Source organism: Phragmites australis, chromosome 22 (assembly GCF_958298935.1).
Source record: "Phragmites australis chromosome 22, lpPhrAust1.1, whole genome shotgun sequence".
In the NCBI taxonomy this organism is placed as follows: domain Eukaryota; kingdom Viridiplantae; phylum Streptophyta; class Magnoliopsida; order Poales; family Poaceae; genus Phragmites; species Phragmites australis.
This window is the reverse complement of record NC_084942.1, coordinates 22,204,376-22,225,732: the sequence shown is the minus strand read 5'-3', so window position 1 is coordinate 22,225,732 and position 21,357 is coordinate 22,204,376. Positions and strand designations below refer to the sequence as shown.

At 41.2% G+C, this 21,357-nt stretch overlaps 2 protein-coding genes across 4 annotated transcripts; both read left to right on the top strand.

The window, feature by feature from the left end:
* The first annotated feature begins 6,157 nt into the window (after nt 1–6,157).
* On the top strand, nt 6,158–14,150 carry LOC133904682 (protein NETWORKED 1A-like). Of its 3 annotated transcripts, none has more exons than XM_062346156.1 (6): nt 6,158–6,351; nt 8,012–8,241; nt 8,933–9,280; nt 9,361–10,682; nt 10,776–12,545; nt 12,816–14,150. In XM_062346156.1, the coding sequence occupies exons 2-6, from the start codon at nt 8,142–8,144 to the stop codon at nt 13,905–13,907; spliced, it is 4,632 nt and encodes a 1,543-aa protein (XP_062202140.1). In that variant the 5' UTR covers nt 6,158–6,351; nt 8,012–8,141; the 3' UTR covers nt 13,908–14,150. The 3 variants fall into 3 exon arrangements, with proteins under 3 accessions (XP_062202140.1, XP_062202142.1, XP_062202141.1); XM_062346158.1 differs by having other exon boundaries at nt 6,350–6,436; XM_062346157.1 differs by lacking the exon at nt 6,158–6,351 and adding an exon at nt 6,487–7,017.
* Nucleotides 14,151–14,735: 585 nt separating this feature from the next.
* On the top strand, nt 14,736–20,196 carry LOC133905292 (uncharacterized). Its single transcript, XM_062347052.1, has 8 exons — nt 14,736–15,018; nt 16,894–16,987; nt 17,073–17,123; nt 17,741–17,914; nt 18,347–18,526; nt 18,709–18,828; nt 18,979–19,112; nt 19,789–20,196. The coding sequence occupies exons 1-8, from the start codon at nt 14,861–14,863 to the stop codon at nt 19,862–19,864; spliced, it is 987 nt and encodes a 328-aa protein (XP_062203036.1). The 5' UTR covers nt 14,736–14,860; the 3' UTR covers nt 19,865–20,196.
* Nucleotides 20,197–21,357: the final 1,161 nt, after the last annotated feature.

The window sequence follows — 21,357 nt, the reverse complement described above, 5'->3', positions numbered from 1 at the left end:
AGAGGTCTCCGGCAAGGGGACCTTTTATCCCCGATGCTATTTATCATTGTGATGGATGTCCTAAATGACATTATTGTCAGAGCTGAACATGAGGGTTTCTTGAGGCCGCTCATGACTCGTCCCATCAAACATCGTGTTTCTATATATGCGGACGATGTGGCCCATTTCGTCAGGCCGTGTGAGGAAGAGATGAACCTCGTCTTGGATATCCTGGAGCATTTTGGGTTAGCATTAGGCCTCAAAACCAACGTGCAGAAGTCGTTAACGCTGCCTATTCAGTGTCAGGAGCACCACATTGAGGATATCACAACAGCAGTGCCTTGTGAGGTTGCTTCTTTCCCTACAAAATATTTGGGACTTCCCCTCTCCCTTAAGAAACTCATCAATGCTGATCTGCTACCCTTGATTGATAAAATTGCTGATTACCTTTTGGGGTGGAAGGCATATCTCATAACAAAGGCGAGTCATTCTATTTTGGTCAGGACTATGCTCTCCGTTGTCCCCCTTTACCATCTCATTGCTTTGGATATTCCCAAGTGGGCCATCAAGTTAATTGACAAGATATGTCAAGGTGTGATGCCCCCTGGATCTCGATGGCCTTGGTATCCATGATTTGCATGTTCTTGGATGGACATTGGTTATGGCTCCGAAGAATTGAGCCAGATCGTCCATGGGCTGGCCTTGATCTTCATGTTCATGAAAACTCAAGAGCTTTATTCCATATCTCTATTATCTCGCTCGTTGGCAATGGTGCCTTGGTGCTCTTTTGGACTGACCAATAGCTGCATGGTCAGTCCATTCATGATATTGCGTCAGCTCTATTCCAAGCGGTGTCGAAGCGCGCTCGCTCTCGGACGGTGTCGGACACGCTACAGGACCTATGCTGGGTGAAAAATATCAGAAGTGACTTCTCTGTGGAGGCAATGGTGTAGTTTTTGTAGGTTTGGGATGCTCTTGAAAGCGTGCAACTCCACCTAGGTGTGGTCGATCAACATATTTAGCCAAATTCCATCTCCGGTTGTTTCTCTACCAAATTTGCATATCTCTCATTCTTCACTGGTGCCTTTCGGTTTGAACCTTGGAAGAGATTGTGAAAATCTTGGATGCCACATCGGTGTAAATTCTTTGTATGGTTGGCAATCCTCAATCGTTGTTGGACTGCTGATCACCTTGCCCGGCGTGGCATGCCCCACCCGGCAAAGTGCCCCCTTTGTGACCAGGAGGCTGAGACAATCCAGCATTTGCTTTGCTCTTGTGTCTTCTCCTGTGAAGTGTGGCATCGCCAGCTTGCTAGGGTCGACCTGTAGCGGATTGCACATGATGGTAGTGATATGATTTTCTCACATTGGTTATGGAAGGCCCAGAGAAGGGTTGGCATAGGCCGTCGGAAAGGCCTCAACTCCTTGATCATTCTTGGCACATGGTGGCTTTGGAAACATCGTAACCGACGCTAAAAGGCTTCACCAAGAGTACAAACGGTGTTGCGAGAGATTAAGGAGGAAGGCAGGTTGTGAATCCTAGCCGGCGCTAAGAGGCTAGGAGAGTTATGATCGACCTAGGGTATGTTGTTTTCTTCCGTCTGGTTTCCGTTTGTGTTCTTATTTTTATCTTCTTTTCTTCTTCTCCTCCTTTTTGGTTTTTTCTTTTTGCTGGCCTCTAGGCCTTTGTATTTGGACCGCTTCTTTTCCTTCTTAATGAAAAAACACACAACTCTCCTGCATTGCTCAAAAACAATTACAAATTCTTCACTACATTAAGTTGATGGATCTACGTTATCTTTTTTTACTGGAGGGACTATTTCTTGATATTTCAAATAGACCCATCACTTATATATTTCGCTGTTGGAAATTGGTATGGTAAATTCATGACTTCTGCAGTAAATAATTTTAGATATTGAAATGGCAAGTATTTGAAAACGTGGTGAGTAAAGGTTTGGAAGGAAAAGTTAGCTGCTTAATTCAAGTTTTGGGGTTAGATCAGAAACAGTTCCATCCCTTGAATAACCACAGCTATGCATCAATGACGATAATGGGTGGAAGGGGCCGGGGTACTCTTCAGTGCATCCATTAATATCAATGTGGGGCCTCATCTGACTCATCTTCTCCATTGCACTTCCACATGCTACTATTCCACAGTGATGCTTGCACTCAAGAGAATATATTTGATCACCACATGAGAAATTCATAAATAAATTTGTGTTTGCAGAAAACAAATTGTGTGTTGAAGTTTATTGAAACAAAAGTTTGCCCTCCAAAATTTCTGTAAAATATAGTCATCATCTTCTAAACACACGGCTCACTTCGAAGGGAATCCCCACTTTGAATGCTTAGGTGCTGGGGGTTATGATGCCTAATGCTATTGGGACTACTACACTTAGAAGTCTGTAGAAGCATCCTTGTCGGTACCACGATCCTAGGATCAGGGTAGTAATAGTCTCATAGATATGACCCAAAACTATATGACTTGGACCAACCAAATTAGATAGAGATGATCATATATGATCTATGATTTGTATGGAGATACCAACAACCTTACAGTGTCAAGTGACTAAATAGGTCATTGGGTGTCATAAACCTATATGAAGTTGCTTTCGAAAGAGGTAAATGTTTATGTTTGGACTTTGACAGTTTACCGAAGAAACACTAGCTAGCTAGTTCTCGGCAAGGTCAAGCCGACAGTCCCCATTGCAAGCAATCTTTACCTTATTTTTTTGTCCCAAAGTTAAAAGTGATGGTAGGCTTTCCTAATTTTTACATTTACTAATTGGAGGCTTAAAAAACTCCACGGTAATCCTTTGATTAGCCTACAGTCAGCTAATCAAAATCAATTCAATACAAATAAGTACTCTTAATAATTCACCAGCCTACAGTTTGTAAGATTCCAACAATATTTAAACATAGAATCCGGCAATAGTATCTCTATCATGCCCCATGTTGGACCTCAAATCACTGCGGTGTCAATGACTTGTCCATCCGAGACAGGGGATGCATTGTGGTGCCACTCGACCGTCTCTTAGCATTACTACCTCAACAAAATTCTACGGATGACTAGGATCATAGCGAAATAGTACAGGTCATCTCTTTAGTTTAAGGATGAAAACGGAAATGATATATATCGATTTTTCAGAGCTCGTTTTCGAAGAGTTTCGACTGTAGTAGTCGAAAATGATATACCGAAGAAATGAAAATGGTATTACGTCCTGGAAATGAAAGTGGAAATGATTTTGGGTTCTTTCGATCGATTTCGGATTTTTTTCGTATTTAGCTGGTAATTATCATATTTTAATCCCGGTAATTACCGTTTTTCACCCTCATATCTGAAGGCCTACATCCACAAGCAGTCCAACCCATATAAATCTATGTCAAGTCTAAACTATTATATGTCTATGTTAAGTCTAAACTAAAAACTATATGTAATATGTCTATCTCGTTGGATGTTAGCATGTTGCGATGTTCTGGTATCTGGTTGTATACTTCAGTACTTGTGTGTTTGTTTGGTATGTCATAAGTCGAACATGTATGGTATTATTACTTAAGTTAAACATTTGATATTATCCTCGTAGTGTGTTTCTGTGTAATCATCGATCAATTGACTTGATCCTATACATGGTGTATGGGCGTGATTGCGAGTAGCGTTACGCCAGTGTTTATCGTTCTATAATTTCGATTCCCGATCGATACCGGCTTGTTTCCGTTCCGACAATATCGTTATCGATGTTCCCGTAATATCGACGCCGTATTCGTTTCCGGCACTATCATTTTCGATTTCGCTTTCGAGAAAAAAAATGTGAAAGTAGAAATGATGAAAACTTCTTCCAATCGTTTCCGACCGTTTTCATCCCTACTTTAGCTAATAAACCAACTCTAAAGATCTAATTAGTACTCCGTCCCATTAAAAAATATTTAATATTTTAAACATGATATGATCTTTAATGCATACATTTGGTTACTATTTTCGACAAAAATATATTTATAGAATATAATAAAGTTATAAGATTATAAAAATATTTTTCAAGATAAATCAATGCTTATAAGTTTTATGTTTTAAAATTAAATACTTTCAAAAGTTATTAGTGATCAAAGTTTCAACAATCTGATCCGATCATGTTTAAAATATTATGTATTTATAATTGAATGGAGTATATTAGAGATAGTTTAAAAGACAACATCTCAAATGATTAGAGACAACTCCGTGTTACACATGCTAGCTCTAAGTGTGTTTAAACTCACTATAAAGTTGAAAGCCCTTGTTGGTTTGCGACATGTAAATTTGTACTGCCACTTCAGTAGAACTGAAAACCTGGAGTACCAGACAGCTACTAAATGATTATTGCACTGAAATAATATTCTTAGCAGTAGGAAACAGTCATTTCTTTGGGATCTGTGAGAGCCAAAATATAATCTTGATATCCGTAGACATAGACTACTACTCCAGTTGTTTTGTTCAGAAAATGGTACTAACATAGATATATGAGGCATGGGAGAGTACTACAGAAACAAAACAATATCTGGATACATGAATTACTTTACCTAATTGAGGATATTCACTGATCACTGGCTGGCCATTTCATTGGTGACTGATGCTATGCTCAAATAATGAATTATCATATTAGGAATACGGTGGGAGAAGTGAGTGTGAGAGAGTCTGGAATATAATAGAAGGTGCCTTTTGCTAGGAAAAAAAAAAATCTAAAGGCAGACAACAACCATCAACTGTGAGCAGAAAAGAAGACAAAAGACAGCAAGACCCATGTACTGGTAATATGCAATGAAACTGGTGTGCTTGTTTTGCTTAAAAATATTCAATGGGCACAGCCTTTTCTACCATCTTCCTAGTTCCTAGCTCTCATCCTGCCTCCACTACTGCACATGCATACACAACAAATGTTTTCTCTAAACAATGATCAGTTGGTGGTTAGGTACACAATCTTTCTCTCGGAGAGACCAACTACAGGCTGTAAATTACTTCTTGTGCATGGTATCTATAGTCATGACTCATAAGAGATCCATGCATGTCAATGTAGATATGCCATGTTTGTAAGTCTTGTAGATGACTTTGAGCACCATACCCCCTCCCCCACTTTCCCTTTGAGGTATACAGGTCTACAACCGTGATCATAAGTTTATACTAGTCCTAAAAATATTTTAGCACTGAAAATAAATAAAACAAATTTCGCTGGGAAATAAAATTATATTCTTAATACATTATATATTAGAAACCAAAATTACCTCAAAACATTGAATCATACTCCAGAAAAGGTTCTATTAAGAGCATCTCCAATTTGAGAATAAGGGGTGCCAAAAGGATTGAGTTTTTCTCACAACCAGGTCAATAATCAGAGGAGACTTGAGCCACCTCAAACATTAATTATTTTGTCCTCATCCAATCTGTCAAATCAAATACAAAATCGACTTATCCTATCCACTATAATTCTACCAATCAAATAAAAAATTAACTCATCCTATCTACCTAACTAAACAGAAATTAGATCATCTTATAAAAAATAAAAATAATTATATCTCATTTAGTCTTACCTTGAACTAAATGCACCCTAGGTGAAAGAGATTGAGTCAAGATATCTGATAATATAGTCTCATCAAAAGAAAACTGACAGTTTCGTTGTATTCCTAGCAGCAATTCCAAGCTAAGCTGCTTACCGTTTCTTTTTGACCGTTTCCTCCTTATCTTCTCCGAAGAAATAACTGAAAGAGTCAAATAGCAAATCCCAACGTTAACAGGTCGCAAGTCCACAACAGATATTCACGCTAGTCTCGCAAATAAACCGCAACGGTAAAAAAATCACAGTAACAGAGTAAGAAACACAGACACTTCACTGTTCACGCTGACAAGTCATGAGAGAGAGAGAGCTGACAAGCCATGAGAGAGAGAGAGAGTTGTGAGTTGTGGCTGATGCAGCATTACCGATCAATGTCGTTGCATATATCCATCCAGTAAAGAAGTGAAAGTAACAAAGTGAATTCTGTGCCCAAGCCCCACAGGCTCACACACTGTTGCTGTTCTTGCGGAACAAAGTACTCCCTAAAAAATAATGCACTGCTAACTGATGTGCCTTAATCTTTGTCCTTTACTTTTCTGTATTAAAAATAAAATAAAATAAATAAGAAATTAATACCCCCATCACGTCTCTCCTCCCCCGGCCCACACTGCTGCTCCTGCATTCCATGATTGCAGCTGCTCAGCCCAGGAGTGAGAGCCTCTCTCTCTCTTTGGGATGCAAGACGGTGTTAATGTGCTCGTGAGAATGATTACTTAGGGGTAGTGTGGGATCGGGAGCAGCTGGATCTCTGTCTTGGGGCCGCAGCTGACCAAGATCCTCCTCCTCCCTTAATGGTAAGTGCGTTTCTTCGATTTGGGTCGCATAATTTAGGCAGTGGTAGCCTGTATCGTGATTATCCTCATCCAGGGCTGGAAGAAAGTTGGTATTCTTTCCTTTTCTGTGCGCGCGCTGCGTGATTACGTTTATCTTGGGCTAGAAAAGATGCCATTTTTTCGTTGTTTGTGTGCGTGTTTCGCTATTGTTAGCTCTGGCTCTAATGCTACTCCTTTTCTTGGCCATTTGCTTCTCGTGTTCCTCGTGGTCATTTGGAAGGCCAGCTAAACAATCTCTGCCTAAATTATCTCTTCGGTAGTATTTATACGGCATTGGCTCTTTGTTTGTTGCAAAAACTGCGGTCTTGGATTTGGTTTGGTTTCGGTCACTGCCTGCTTCAGGGGAAAGCTTCTCTCGACGCTCTTTGTGTGATTCCAAGATTTTGCTTTCCGTTCTGCTCCTTTAGGAAGGAAACGTGATGAGTTCATCCTTCTTTTTTTGGTAATTTTTGGACCCCATTTTGCCCCCTTTTTGCCGAAGAGATTGGTCCTCGTGAACCCGCATTAGGAAATGACGCGATTTCTCCTTTCCTTCTGCGGTTCTTGCGTTCATATTCATACCCTCCTCGTTAACAGCAGCAAATGGCGCTGCTGCCTGGGTAGGATTCGGGCTTCTTCGTCCTAAAGGTTGCTCTCTCTCTCTCTCTCTCTCTCTCATAACTTCCTGCGCCTGTCTCCAGCATCCAGTTCATGAAATGCTGCGATGTGATTTCCATCTCTTGTTGCAGGTGTGGATTTCTTGCCGTATTCTTCTTTTGGTGATTTAGGGCCTGGAGTAGTTGGGTAGATATCTTTGTTGTGTTGGTTGGGGTTTTTTTTTCACTGCCCTCCTTTGCCTTTTCCTTTACCATTTTTCCCCATTGTTTGATGCTCGATTCGCAGTAATGGAGGTAGCTTCCGTTCCGCAGTGAATTTGTTTCTTTGCTTTGGTGTAGTAAGGTGAGATTCGAGCCATTCTTGAGGATAGGGTTCTGATTCTTCTTCTGGAAGGATTTGCTCATTTTTCGTTTTATTTTTTTCAGTGTTCTGACTTTGCTTCTGACAAGTTTTTGGCTATGTTAATCGTTTTCTTTGGGTATTGCTTCGATCGGATAGCCAGTATATGTGAGATGCTTGCTTTGGGGTTCAGTCTCCACTGAATTTGGGTCTTTGGGTGGCAAAATCTTGGCAAATTTTCTGATCTTGAATAAATCTTCTGCACATTTGGGGTTGCTCCAGGTGTTACTGATGCTTCTGGATTTAGTCACTGCTTCCCCTCAAATGGTCAACCATAACACCAAAATCTTAGGATTAATATTTTTCCCTCTGTTTCAAAACCGTTCCAGGTTGGGGCACTGAGTTTTGGAAGTAATTTATTGCATGAAAATGTAGCTAATCTTAATGTTTGGCCGTTGTTTGATGCTATTAGTGCCTCTTGGACCGTGTTGAGGTGTGGTATGAAGAATAGAGTCGCCCTTGCTATCTGTTGCAACTTTGATCTGTAAACTTTCTTGGTCTCCTAGGGTGATCTGAACCATCTTGTCCCTGCATTCCTGCATTTCATTTTTCATTTCTGAACCGACTGCTAAAGGAAGTTCTTTTGCATAAGGTGCTAATTTTGGAAGTTTCTAATGTTCTGCAGGTAGTTGGTTGGTAGTAGATTTTTTAGCAGATTGAACTCTAGTTGCTTGGATCTACTGCATTGGCATTGAAGTTACAGAAGTTCTCTTAACAAGCTAAGGAGTGCTTTTCTGTTCTCTTGATTGGCTTCAATGGCGATGTCGTCATCCAATCCAATGCGCAAGTACTCATGGTGGTGGGATAGTCACATATCCCCGAAGAACTCGAAATGGCTCCAGGAAAATCTCACTGGTAAACTTTATTTGGCCACTATTGTGATTTCATTTTCAGTTTAGAAATACTAGCACTGGGCTTGTACTCTATTCATTGGCAAAAATCAGCAACATGCATATATGTACATATATATTAGCACTAGGCCTGTACTACCGGTCTGCTTAGGGGTCAATGGTCTTTTGCAGCATCTGTTGTGTTGAACCCAGCATGTTTCTTGCCTTACTATTACATCATGGATCATTGTACGATTCTCTTAAAGGAACAATGGGCCATCATAGAATTATCTTAGCACTGTTTTGTGTATTTTCAAGGATTTAGTTGTGAGAACAGAAGGCTTTTAATGAGAAAGTACACATGTAGTTGGAAGCCCTGAGTGTAACATAGTGTCACATGAAAAGTCTTGTGCCCTCATTTTTGTTGAGGAAGGATGAGCAGATTTGTTGAGGATATAGACCTCACCGGTGGCATATAGCCTCAATGCATTCATTTTAGCTATTCTACCATTGAAACACTAAATCTTGTCAAAGAAATTCATATCTAACTTGGATACTATGAGAGCTATCTTTCCTATGTGAAGATAAGCAAATAGCTGTTAGTTGTTGCCAAGTTTTTGGTATTCTTCTGTACTTGTATGGGACTTTATTTCTCCTTTTGCTACATTTACTGGAACCCATACTGGATTAGTGTTTATTGATGCTTGATTTCACAGACATGGATGGCAAAATTAAAGTGATGATCAAGATTATTGATGAGGATGCTGATTCATTTGCAAGAAGAGCAGAAATGTACTACAAAAGGCGCCCGGAGTTGATGTCTTTGCTTGAGGAATTATACCGCGCTTATCGAGCTTTAGCTGAAAGATACGATCATGCGGCTGGGGAACTCCGACAGGCCCATCGGAAAATGGCTGAAGCATTTCCTGATGAGTTTCAGTTAGACTTGGATGATGACCTGCCAGCAGAAACTGCATCTGCAGAAACTGACACTGACAGCCGTGACATGACTCCATTTTTCCTTTCATTCATCAACGCTGGTGATTCAAAAAGACGCGCTAAAGGTATGATGTACTACTTTACTTCCTTAACAAGTACAGTACCCTAATAAATGCCAAATCAAACTACTACACTGATATCGCAGATGACCAGGACCATGAGAAGCTGCAGAAAGAAATATCAAGCTTGTCACAGGAAAATCAAGACCTCAAGAAGAAGATTTCGTCAGTGTTCGAAAAGAGTGATAAGGCTGAATCTGAAGTTCTTTGTCTCAAGGAGGCCCTTGCACAACAAGAAGCAGAGAAGGAAGCTTCATTTTTACAATGCCAGCAATCCAGTGATCGACTACAGAACCTCAAGTCTGAAATATTGCATACCCAGGAGGAGTTCAAGAGACTGAAAGAGGAGATGCAAGACGGACTGCAGAATTTGAGCACTGCAGAGGAACGATGCCTTCTGCTTGAGAGAGCTAATCAGAATTTGCATCTGGAGCTAGAGAAGCTGAAGTATACCTCAAAGGAGAAGCATGAAGAGCTAAACGAGAAGCACATTGAGTTGGAAAAACTAAGCATCTCTATACAAGAGGAACAACTCAAGAGCATGCAGGCTGAAATGGCACGGCTATCTTTAGAGAAGCAATTGGCACAAGCACAGGAGAAGCTAAGACTTCTGTCTCTTGAAAAGCATGGTGAAGCAAGTAAGATCGAGAACATTGAAGCAACCAAAGTTCTGCTTCAGAAGGAATTGGATAAGATTCGAGAAGAGAACCGGAAATTGGATGATCAAAACCACTCCTCTACCTCTGTGATAATTCGTCTGCAGGATGAGATAATTTCGTTGAAGAATGCACAGCATCGCCTTGAGGAAGAGGTGTCTCGTCATGTGGAGGAGAAAAAAGTGCTTCAGCATGAGCTTTCACACCTCAAAGATAACAGGGGTGACTTGGAGAGAAAACACTTTTCGATCAAGGAGCAAATACAAGTGGTGAATTTCAATGTCGAATCACTCCAATCGCTTGCACAAGAGATGAGGGATGGAAATGTTGATTTAAAAGAGACCATAATAAACCATGAGGGTTTGAAAACCTTGTATGTTGAGAATTTTATACAGCTGGAGAGAACGTTGGAGAAAAATGCTCATTTGGAGAGATCTCTTTCAGCTGCAACTACTGAAATTGAAGGATTACGGGAGAAGAAGGCTGCATTGGAAGAATCATGCAGACACTTTAATTCCAAGATAAATGGCCATCAGTCTGAGAGAACCATGTTCATTGCACGGATTGAGGGTATTTCTCATACCATGGAGAAGCTATCAGAGAAAAATGTGTTCTTGGAGAATTTGTTATCTGACAATAATACTGAGCTTGAGATTCTTAGAAGGAACTTGAAAGATTTGGAGGAATCCACACATACACTCCGCAACCAGAATTCCGTACTTCGATCTGAAAAGAGAACTCTTGTGCGTGAGGTATGTCGCTTGAAATCGGTTGCTTTCTGTTTATTTTCTTCATAGATTACAAAACATGTAACTTGATCCCTGGATACTTTGATATTGTCTCAGGTGGATAGTATCAATAGTGCTCTACTCAGTTTGGAAACCCAATATGCAGAGTTAGAAGGACGACACTTGGATCTTGAGCAGGACAAAAACAAGGCCCTCGATGAAGTGATCAAACTAAGAGAGCTGTTGAGGCTAGAAAAAGAAAAGAACAAAGAAGTCACCAACTCAGGCGTGACTCAATTCAATGCTATACAGAAGCAGATAGGCCTACTGCTAGAAGAAGTTCGGCATAGGGAGAATCAGCTTCGAGAGGAGGAGCATAAGATTGTTGAAGCTCAGACTGAGATTTTTATCTTGCAGAGGTGCTTAGGTGACATGGCTGAAGCAAATTCTGGTGCGTCAGCACAATTGTGGAAGCAACAAGAGGTATGCAAGGTTCAAGAGGAGAAAGTTGCTTTCTTGTCACAAAATAACCTGAAGCTAACAGATGGAATTGGTTCTGTGATGGAAGTACTGCATCTGGATGAGAAATATGGATCGTTGGATCTAATGAAGATTGACGTAGTTGTGCAGCTCGTCTTGCATGAGATCAAGTGCCTGTTGAATACTATTTCTGATGCTCAGGATGTGAAGCAGAACCAGATCCTTGAGAAGTCGCTTGTTGTCACACTTCTGGAGCACTTTGGGCGAGAAGTGGCTGACCTGAGGTCAGAAAGGAGTGTTATGAAGCAAGAGTGGCAAGCAAAGAGCGAGGAGCTGCTGCAGCTGCAGAGTGAAAGGCATGACCTCCTAAAGATCAGCTGTGAGCTACGGAAGGAGATGGAGGCTCGTAACCGCAAGGCGGATGAGCTGAAATCTGAGGCAAAATTCTTGGTTCGACAACTCTCAGAGCTGCAAGAGTCACGGCAATCATTGCAAACAGAGATTATCAAGCTAATAGAAGAGAACACCTCACTGTCTAGCAAACTTTATGACTCCAGGGAGAAAGAGAGGTCATTTGAAGATGATTTCAGTACTCTCGTTAGTGAAGTGGTCAGGACAGATATCCTTGGTGTCATTTTTAGAAGCCTTCATGATGAGAGGACATCACAATTGCAGTGTTTGCATGAGGATTTTGGGTCTCTACATGCAGCAGGCAACGAGCTTTATCAGGAAATCAAGCTGATGAACAAGAAGCTCGGAGACCTACAACTTGAGAACAACTATCTTGAGAAGGAACTCAATAAAACGTTGAACATCTGTGATGGCTCCAGTGCAGAAATTTCAACTGGAAGAAGGCGTGCGATGAGGAGAGATACCAAGCTATTGAAATCCGGCAGGAAAAGCCAACAAGAGAGTGGCACGAATATGGAACAGAGAAAAGAAGTTGACACTGCTGGCCTTGAGAAATCGAACGAAATGCTAAGGGAGGAGCTCCACAAGTTGCAGAGTGAATTGCAAGTGCTTAGGAGCAAAGAACAGCCTGTGATTGATGTCAAGTCTTGCGACGCAGAGATCACTAAATTGCTGGCCAACATGCAATTGGCCACTGCCAATGCGGCTCTCTTCAAGGAGAAGGTTCTTGAGCTCATTGTTGCGTGCGAGAGTTTTGAGATAAGTGATATGGTGCAGAAGGAGGTTCTGAAGGAGGAGATTACTCGGAGGAACTCTTACGTAGATGAGCTGAAGGACAAGCTAAACGCTATTGAGATCGAGAACAGAAGGCTGAAGGTTGACCTGAATGGTGACTTCACAATACTAGGAGCATTGCAAACCGAAGTCAGTGCCCTGGAGAAACAAACGTTGTCGCTGGCCAAGGATTGCTTGCCACCAAACATGCTCAGGAAGGAGGTATACATTATTTCCTCCATGTTCGCTTTTTTCCCATTCCTGTTCATGTTGAAGGGTGATGACAGTTTATTCTTTTTTGTAATGAACATAATTACGTTCTTCCTATCCTTCAGTTGAAGACAAGAAGATAGTATTTTTATGAGCATTCTGCTTGAATATCTAGGACATACTTAAGAAACTAATATTGGTCTAGTATGCATTTGCATCATTCAGAATACCCTGGGATTGTTTTTTACTCATCAGACTTGCTTTGCTTACTTCTTTTGCCAGGAAAACCAATTGTCACCTCAGCTGTCAAATATCTCTGTTAGACCAAGTGAAGATCAAAATGCGACAAAGATGGTGAAGGATATGGAGTTGCAGAAACTGCATGGAACCATCAAAGCACTCCAGAAGGTGGTTTCGGATACCGGGGTCGTTCTTGAGCAAGAGAGGCTTGATTTCAACAGCAACCTCCAGGATGCAAGGAAGCAGATTGAGATTCTGAAGCTCAAGGAGATCTTGGACAGCGACGCCAGCGACGTGAACTACGAGCGGATAATGAAAGACATCCAGCTCGACCTTGTGCAGACTCCCAGCCGGAGAGCAGCCTCGCACCGTCACAAGAAGAAAAACTCGCCGGCGCAGTCCAACGACGAGAAGATGCTTGCACTGTGGAGCGTGGGCAGAGTGAGCAGTGGTAGCCGCAGGCACGATGTCGACCTGCGACCACCGCAGAGCGAGGCACCAGAGAATGACAAGGGCAAGAAGCGGTCTTCCTCCGAGCCGGTGTCCATGAAGGATCTAAGCGTCGACAAGATGGAGCTCCTCCCAAGGCCCGTCGCCACGACGGAGCCGCACCGGGAGTGGAAGAAAAAGGTCATCGACAGGCTCTCCACCGAGGCGCAGCGGCTCAGGGACCTCCGGTCCATCGTCCAAGAGCTGCGAGCTAGCGTGGAGGCATCTTCGGACACCGAACTCGAGGCCATCAAGGCGCAGATGATCGATGCCGAGGACGCCATCTCCGAGCTGATCGACACCAACGGGAAGCTCCTGAAGAAGGCCGAGGAGTTCACGTCCGCCGCCGACGGCAGCGACGTTGACCTCCGGAGCCGGAGTCAGCGCAAGATCCTGGAGCGCGTCCGGAAGATGTCGGAGAAGGCCGGCCGGCTGGAGCTGGAGCTGCAGCGGTTCCAGCACGCGCTGCTGAAGCACGAGGAGGAGCGCGCGGCGCGCCGCGCCGCGAAGACGGTGCAGGTGCAGCGGCGGTCGCGGGTGCAGCTGGTGGAGTACCTCTACGGGCGGCGGCGCGACAACCGGCGGCCCAAGCAGAAGCAGCGGGGGCCGTCATGCTGCATGAGGGCCAAGACCATCGACGACTAACAACACCTCAGCTCCCGTTCAGAGTTCAGAGCCTAATGAAGCTTTTAATTACCCCTCGTTAATCTTCAGAAAAATGCAGTAACTTTGTTCTTGCTTATTTCGTGTCGTTCTAGGTAAATAATTAAGTGGACTGATCCTAGTTCGTGTCTTTTTTTTTTATCTCAAGTAAGGTTAACGATGTAAATGGTAGCAGCCAGCAATGGCAACTGTTCTCGTCAGTAAATTTTTCGGCGTTCCTGTAAATTTATGACGTTAATCTTCATTATCGTTAAATTTTTTTGTCCTTAAATTGGAAAGCCGTGGAAATGGAATTTGTGCAGAAGAAGAGGGCACAGAAAATTTGCCACTCCACATATTTTTTCTTAAAAAAATGCCACTCCATTCATCTAACTTTAGAGCGTGTTTGGATGTAGTAGTTTAAAAAAACCATGGTAACTAGAGGCATATAATACCACGGTTTAGAAAAAAGAGATCACCGGTGAAGGTCTTAAAACTCCAAAAAGACCATTTTTTTTTTTGCAATACTTTGGTTTTGAAAACTACAAAATCTGTTACATCCAAACAACTCCAAGTTTTTCAAAACCAAAGTACTTTGTAAAATCATAGTATTTTTTTAAAACTCCAGAAAAACTTAACATCCAGCCAAGGCCTTTGTCTTTACCATGAACTATATATTCAGCTCTTGCAGCATTTCTTATACCTGAAATCTCGAGTGAAAAGACCATATTGCCCTTTGCCCTGTATCACCGTATGGCACAACAGTAAATATAGTATACGCTCGTACGCGTACGGTAGTCATACTGATATACGTACACCACTGCCATGCTTGCTTTCTTGTCCGAGAAAAACAGTGAGAAGATAAAATAAAAATAGAAAAAAGAAATGGTGTGAGAGCACGAGAGCAGCCCGCGGACCCAGAACCCTAACCCCCGGACTCCTAGGCGGCGGCGGCGATGGCGGACGGCGGCGGAGAGGGAGGACCACCGGCGGCAGCGGCGGCGGCGCTGAAGGATCAGGGGAACGAGCAGTTCAAGTCGGGCAACTACCTCAAGGCCGCCGCGCTGTACACGCAGGCCATCAAGCTTGACCCCGACAACCCCACCCTCTACAGGTTTGGCTCACTCCTCCTCCTCCTCCTTCTCGCCTGTCGTGCGTTGCTGTGACATGCGGTCCCCGATACGCGTGGGAAGCTGAAAAGACTGCGCCTTGCGGCGTGCCTGATCAGGGGTTCCTGGAGTTGGATCCAAGGTTGCGTTTTTACGCGGTGAGAGTGTACAACGGTGGTGTGGATTCAGGCTTTCAGGGACTGAAAACCTCTGGGATTGCGGTGATCATTTTGTTTAGGTTGCTGAAAGATGCAATATAAGTGGCTGCACTTTGGTGTTTCAGTGGCTGCATTGGTGAAACTATATACCTACTTTTGCCTTTTCCTGTGGTGGTTTGGGTGTTATTGGAAATTAGGTTTATGGTTCCTTTTTTAGAACTGGGGGTGATCCCCCAATTTCGATTAGCAAAACCAGGTCACCGTGAGTTACAGAAGTCCAAGGTACTACCAAAAGTAACAGCAAAAGTAAAACATTCGCATACAGGGCCGAATGAACACCTGAACCATACAAGTGAAACCAACTACTAAAGCTAACAAACTAAGCAAGATAAAGTGGTCTTTTTGTCTATGTCTGAACATCCAGTACTTTGACCCAACTTCCCACATTGTCTGCTTGTCATTGTTAGGCTTATGGTTCCTAGTGCAATAAGATTAAATATGCGTTTTCACATTCTTGTGATATAACATCCTGATGATGTAATGTTACTTGTTGGTGACATGGTTTGAGCAAGTGAGCTTCTACAACAGAAAGATCTGGTCATGTAACTGCATGGCAAAATGACCATGTTTTCAGGATGGCCTTTCATCATGCCTATACGGATAAAATTCATTCATTGTGTCTGATTTATAACTTATAAGTAACTGGCTCGAGAAGCGTTACTTTTCGATGCAAATACAATTAATATTTTCTAACAGGGAAACACCCTCCATGTTCAAAATAAATGAGGCCTTCCTTTTCGTATAGCTGACTATTTATATATGTAAATCCAGAATAAAGTAAAAGCAGTTTTTAAAAAAGCGCCGCCTAGTGGCCAGTGTTATCTGGACACCGTGACCAAATTTTTTTGCCGAATTGGACACCCCGAATCCGAGTCAGATTATGACACCCATGTCGGATTCCGAGTTGTATTTCACGTGTCCAAATTTTCTTTGATGAATCGGATACCCTAATCCAAGTCGGATTCCGACACCCGTGTGGCCATGTCCATGTCCAAGTAACACTAGTTGTCGCTAGGCGGAACATCACCGCTTCTCTTACACCTATGCTTTTGGTCTAGGCGTTTTCCCTAATTTTCTGTGTTAATATGCAATATTTTCCCTATTTTCTTTATTTTTTGCTGTTCATTTGCCAAAAGTACAAGCGCCCGCCCGCCCGCCTAGTGCCTAGCGCTTTTTGTAACACTGAGTAAAAGATGTGACAAGTACTGTACCTTTATTCTTTCTTTTCTATGAGATTATAAATGTAATGCCAACTTACTCGAAAGATCTGAATAAGAATCAAAAGAGTCCTTCCTTCATATGTCTATTTCCACTCAGGGTATGGGTTTGTGCACAAAGCTTACCTGGTATTCTAAACCCAAAACCTGTTGCGCATCCGTTGTGAAATTAGGTGCATGAGTATCTATAACACACTTCTTTTGTTGTGTTGTACAGGCTCTTAAAAATACTGATTTTTGTTTTCATTTAAATCCCTGCCAGCTATGTCCTATTCCACTGAGGGTATGGGTCTGTGCACAAAACTTACCTGGCATTCTAAACCAAAAACCTGTTGCGGCATCCGTTGTGAAATTAGGTCCATGAGTATCTATAACACACTTCTTTTGTTGTGTTGTACAGGCTATTAAAATACTGATTTATGTTTTTCATTTAAATCCCTGCCAGCAACCGAGCTGCAGCCTTTTTGCAGTTGGTTAAACTTAGTAAGGCACTTTCTGATGCTGAGACAACAGTCAAACTGAAGCCACAGTGGGAGAAGGTATATAAATGTCAAAGTACTCTCTGATTTACTTGTTATTTACGCATCTGTCAGATTTCACAGCATGTCCTCTTTTGTAATATAGGGTTATTTCAGGAAAGGTTGTGTTTTGGAGGCGATGGAGCGCTATGAGGAGGTGAGGCTAAAAGGAGAATGTCTAGTTACTTTCAACCGATAGGGCAGAGGGATGCTGTCCCTTTTTTTTCCTTTCAGTTTTGTAGACTTTGACAAAGTCTTCCATGTTCCAGCAAATTGAAAAACAATCATATTCTGGAAAATCCAAGTTTGAATATTTTTCATATTAATTGCAATTATCAGAATAAAGTTCAGTATGGAGCTCAGATGACTCATGATGCTCACTGTAGTGAAACTAATAATCAGATGAACTGAAGTCTTCAAATAATAGAGCAGTGCTTCAGTTTGCTCTGTTATACTATACATGTTGTTTCTAATAAAACAAAAACCCAAATTGTTCTTTTACCTGACTAATAACCTTAACCTATTTTGATACCTAATTTAGGGTTTTATTTTGTGCTTGGACCATAGTCTTTCTTCTTTGTTGCTATTTTCATCGTTCCATGTATAATTCTGTTATTTTCTGTCTTAATTGCTTAAATGATGCCTCATGCTATCTTTCGTCATAGCATCAGATTTTTGTATGATCTACAATGTCTAGATGTACCATTTCTTTGATGTTGTCTGCAGGAAACGTAGAGTTATCTGATTTATATTTGTTTTTTTTCCCTGGTGCAGGCAATATCTGCTTTTCAGATAGCTTTGCAGCACAATCCACAAAATGCAGAAGTCTCAAGAAAAATCAAGAGGCTTACTCAGTTGGCAAGGGAAAAGAAGCGAGCTCTTGATGTGGAGAGCATGCGCTCCAGTATTGACATTGGGAAGAACTTAGAGTCACTGAAAACTGAGTTGGTGAGTTTTATTGTTATGGCTTATGAGTGTAATGGTCTTTAGGAAACAGAGCTCATAGCCCAAAAGTCTACAAGTGCACATCTTTTCTTTTCATTTATAAGCTGTATAACGTTTCCCACAAATGTCAATGCTACTTCATTCTTTAGTGCTCAATGCAAGTCTATATCCAGCATGGTGTTCCATGATGTTTCAAGTTTTCTTATATTACATGTTTTAATTGATGCCAATATAGATACACACCTTTAATCAAGGAGTTATTCTCCGTAAAATGCAAGTGTATATTCAGATGCACCTTGTAGATTATATCAGGTTTATGAAGTCCATTTCTATGCTATCAGTTTGAGTGTTGCAGAAATGACCAAAAAAAACTTTCTATTTTAGATGAAATCTGTTTCATCATTTATTTGTTAAGCTCTGTGTATTCCATTTCAGGTTGCAAAGTATGGAGATGCAGAAACGGGGCAGAGTATCTTCTTGTTTGTTGTTAATGTGATAGAATCAGCAATAAAGGTTTGGCATGACACAGGAAAAGTGGATCCAAGGGTTAATTTTCTTCTCGATGATGAAAAGACCAATACTGAAAAATATGCCCCAGTAGTTAACATTGACAAGGTACTTCATTTTGCGAATTTGACATAAACTTTGTTGTACAAACAAATGTATAATCTTGAAATTTGGTGCACTTAGGATCTGTTTTGGTTCTATATTTGTATTTGTTGAATATTCTGTTGTAAGTTCCACTCCAAATTTATAACAACCTCTATATCAACACCTTTTTGCCTTTTCACCTCTAGGCCTTCGAGTCACCCCACACTCACAGCGATTGCTTCACATTTTTGCGGCAATACTCTGAGGATTCTTTTGCGAATGCTGCATGTATGGTGGCGCCTAAGAACATCATCTCCTACCCACAGGTCCAATTCACCCCCTCCTGCTCTTTTATGTCTGCATGTTGTATTTCTTGACAAGTCAGTGTTTAGCATTGTGTCGGTTTATTGATACTGTACATTGTATTGTGTGTACCAGAATGAAAAAGATAGACTAACATGATCTGTTATATGTAGGTCTGGAAAGGGCAAGGATCAAGAAAATGGAAGCTTGACCAGAGTGATGGATTCTTTGTACAATTTGAATCACCAACTCTACGGAAGATATGGTTTGTTCCTAGCACAACAGAAAAGGGTCGAACATTGTGCGGGTAATTCTCTCTTTCTGCATGAGATAAGATTAATGTATACATTTTCCTGCTACCTGAGTTCCTGACAGTTTGGAAATAATCAATTTAAACGTAATTTGAACTCCCAAAGTAGGTGTCTATTGTAGCACCTTATCAGCATTGCCTACTTTAGTCTTTTGTAAATGTTGATGATTAAAACGTTGCTGAGGGCTTAAGATTCATCTTTGATTTAGGCTAACCAATTCGGACATCTCTTTTGAAAAGATTGGTCTGTCTATGCTCTACTGCATTATTCACTTGATGCGATGTTCAGATGATCATGTTTGTCAGAATTTGAACAATAGTTCACTTGATGTTAGTTTACCACGAGAGAATTCTGCCTGCAATTGCAATTACAAAACAGAAACGACAAACCTTGCATTCATCTGCCACCACCTTTGCTGAGATATGTACTAGCTGTTTGCATTATCCACTATCATGTGACACCCTCCACTTTTTGTGACCTTAGATGCATCTGTTGCACCGCTACGTACTTTACAGTTTACGCCACTCATTCATGCCTTAGGGTTTGCTTTCCTAACCTGTTGGATAGGCAGTAGTATAGCCATCATCTCCCTTCCCTCTTTATGGTGGCCACCAGCTTTAAGACATGGATGTACTGATACTGTACTATGTGTCTTGTTTTTTGCTTGTGCAGGAGCCCTGAGACGTTGGACATTAGCATCCATGAAGTCCTTCCCCGTATATTCAAGGAAACAGCTTGGGGCAAATGAACAATTGATGCCAGTACTACTGGTTACAAGTCTATTTTCTCCGTGACATGCTCCCCCATCACAGATTTATTTTTTTTATTTTTTTTTACCAGAGCCTTGTTCATTTTTCGGGCTTTTTGTCAGGGTTGTTTCCTACGTAGCATAGTATGTTAGCTTTCTTGTTATCCTTCTTTCTGGATGAGTCTTGATCGTGTCCTGTTGTTGTTACAAACTGTTTCTTCTGTAATACAAAGATACATAGCACTAGAGTAACACAACATGATATTCATGAAACCCAAGAGAAAATGACTTCAGAATGGGGATACAAGTTATTTCTTTTTGTCGACCCAAAACTCAGCTCCACAAACCAGAAATGCAATTTCACTATGGGTGTGTTTGGTTCCTCTCTTCCTGACATAGTGAATGCGTAGAATCTTAAAAAAACCATATTTTGTTGTTAGCATTTATTGTTACAGTCTGGTGTGACAGGTATAAATATACGGTTTTATCTTGGCTCACTTTGGCTCACGAGTGAAGTTTGATATTCAATTCGCAGTCTGATCCGGCAGATATAGATTTTACATCTGTTTATAAAAATGGATCTAATTGTTAGTGTCACAAAATCTTTATACAAGTAATTATATAATCTCAACTCTTATATCTCTTATATCTACATATATGGTCTCAGATTCAATCAATAATATAGATATAACTAATTAAATACTCTTTTTTTTAACAAATATAGCTTCGTTAAACCTGCTTATATGATATAGCTCGACGAAACCCCATCTGGGAATCAAAGACACCAGCTAATTGCTAGTCTAATTTTTTCTTGGATTTTTTAGGTCAAAATAACTAGAATGGGTTAGTGCGTACCTATTGGTACATTCTCGCAACAAGTACTGCTGGAAAAGTTATATGTTCCGAATCACAGTAATATAGCAACGAGCATGCGTTGAGTTGCAAAGATGCAAAACCATACAATGTACAGTGCCAGTCTTCAGAACTTTTCTAGACATCTAAATAAATTAGCTCCATGACCAATACCAGGGCAACTACATGCGTTGGTTGCTAGTATAGGGTTTTATCTGTATAGACCGTATATATAGGTTGAAGAAAAATAGTATGAGTGGGATTGTATTTGTTAAAAATAAGAGTGGTTGGTTGTATATATTTGGACAGACTGAGTTGAGTTTTTATTTGGTTGACCGAATAAGAGACCATACGAGCGGATATAAGAGTTAAGATTGTGATTAATTGATCGCATAAAAGTGATATTGTGATACTGATAAGTGGATCCGTCTACATAAATGGATATAGGAGCCTACATCCATCGGGTCAAACTACGGAGTGGGTCAAATTGAATGTAAACATTTACATTCTATAGAGCATACCGAAATTAGATATATGCAACCAAAGAAGTTTCTTTCTTGAGATTATATGGACCCATCGGACCAGGATCACCCCATGTGTCCAACCAATCAGCATTTAGCTAGCTGTTTGGACATGCAACA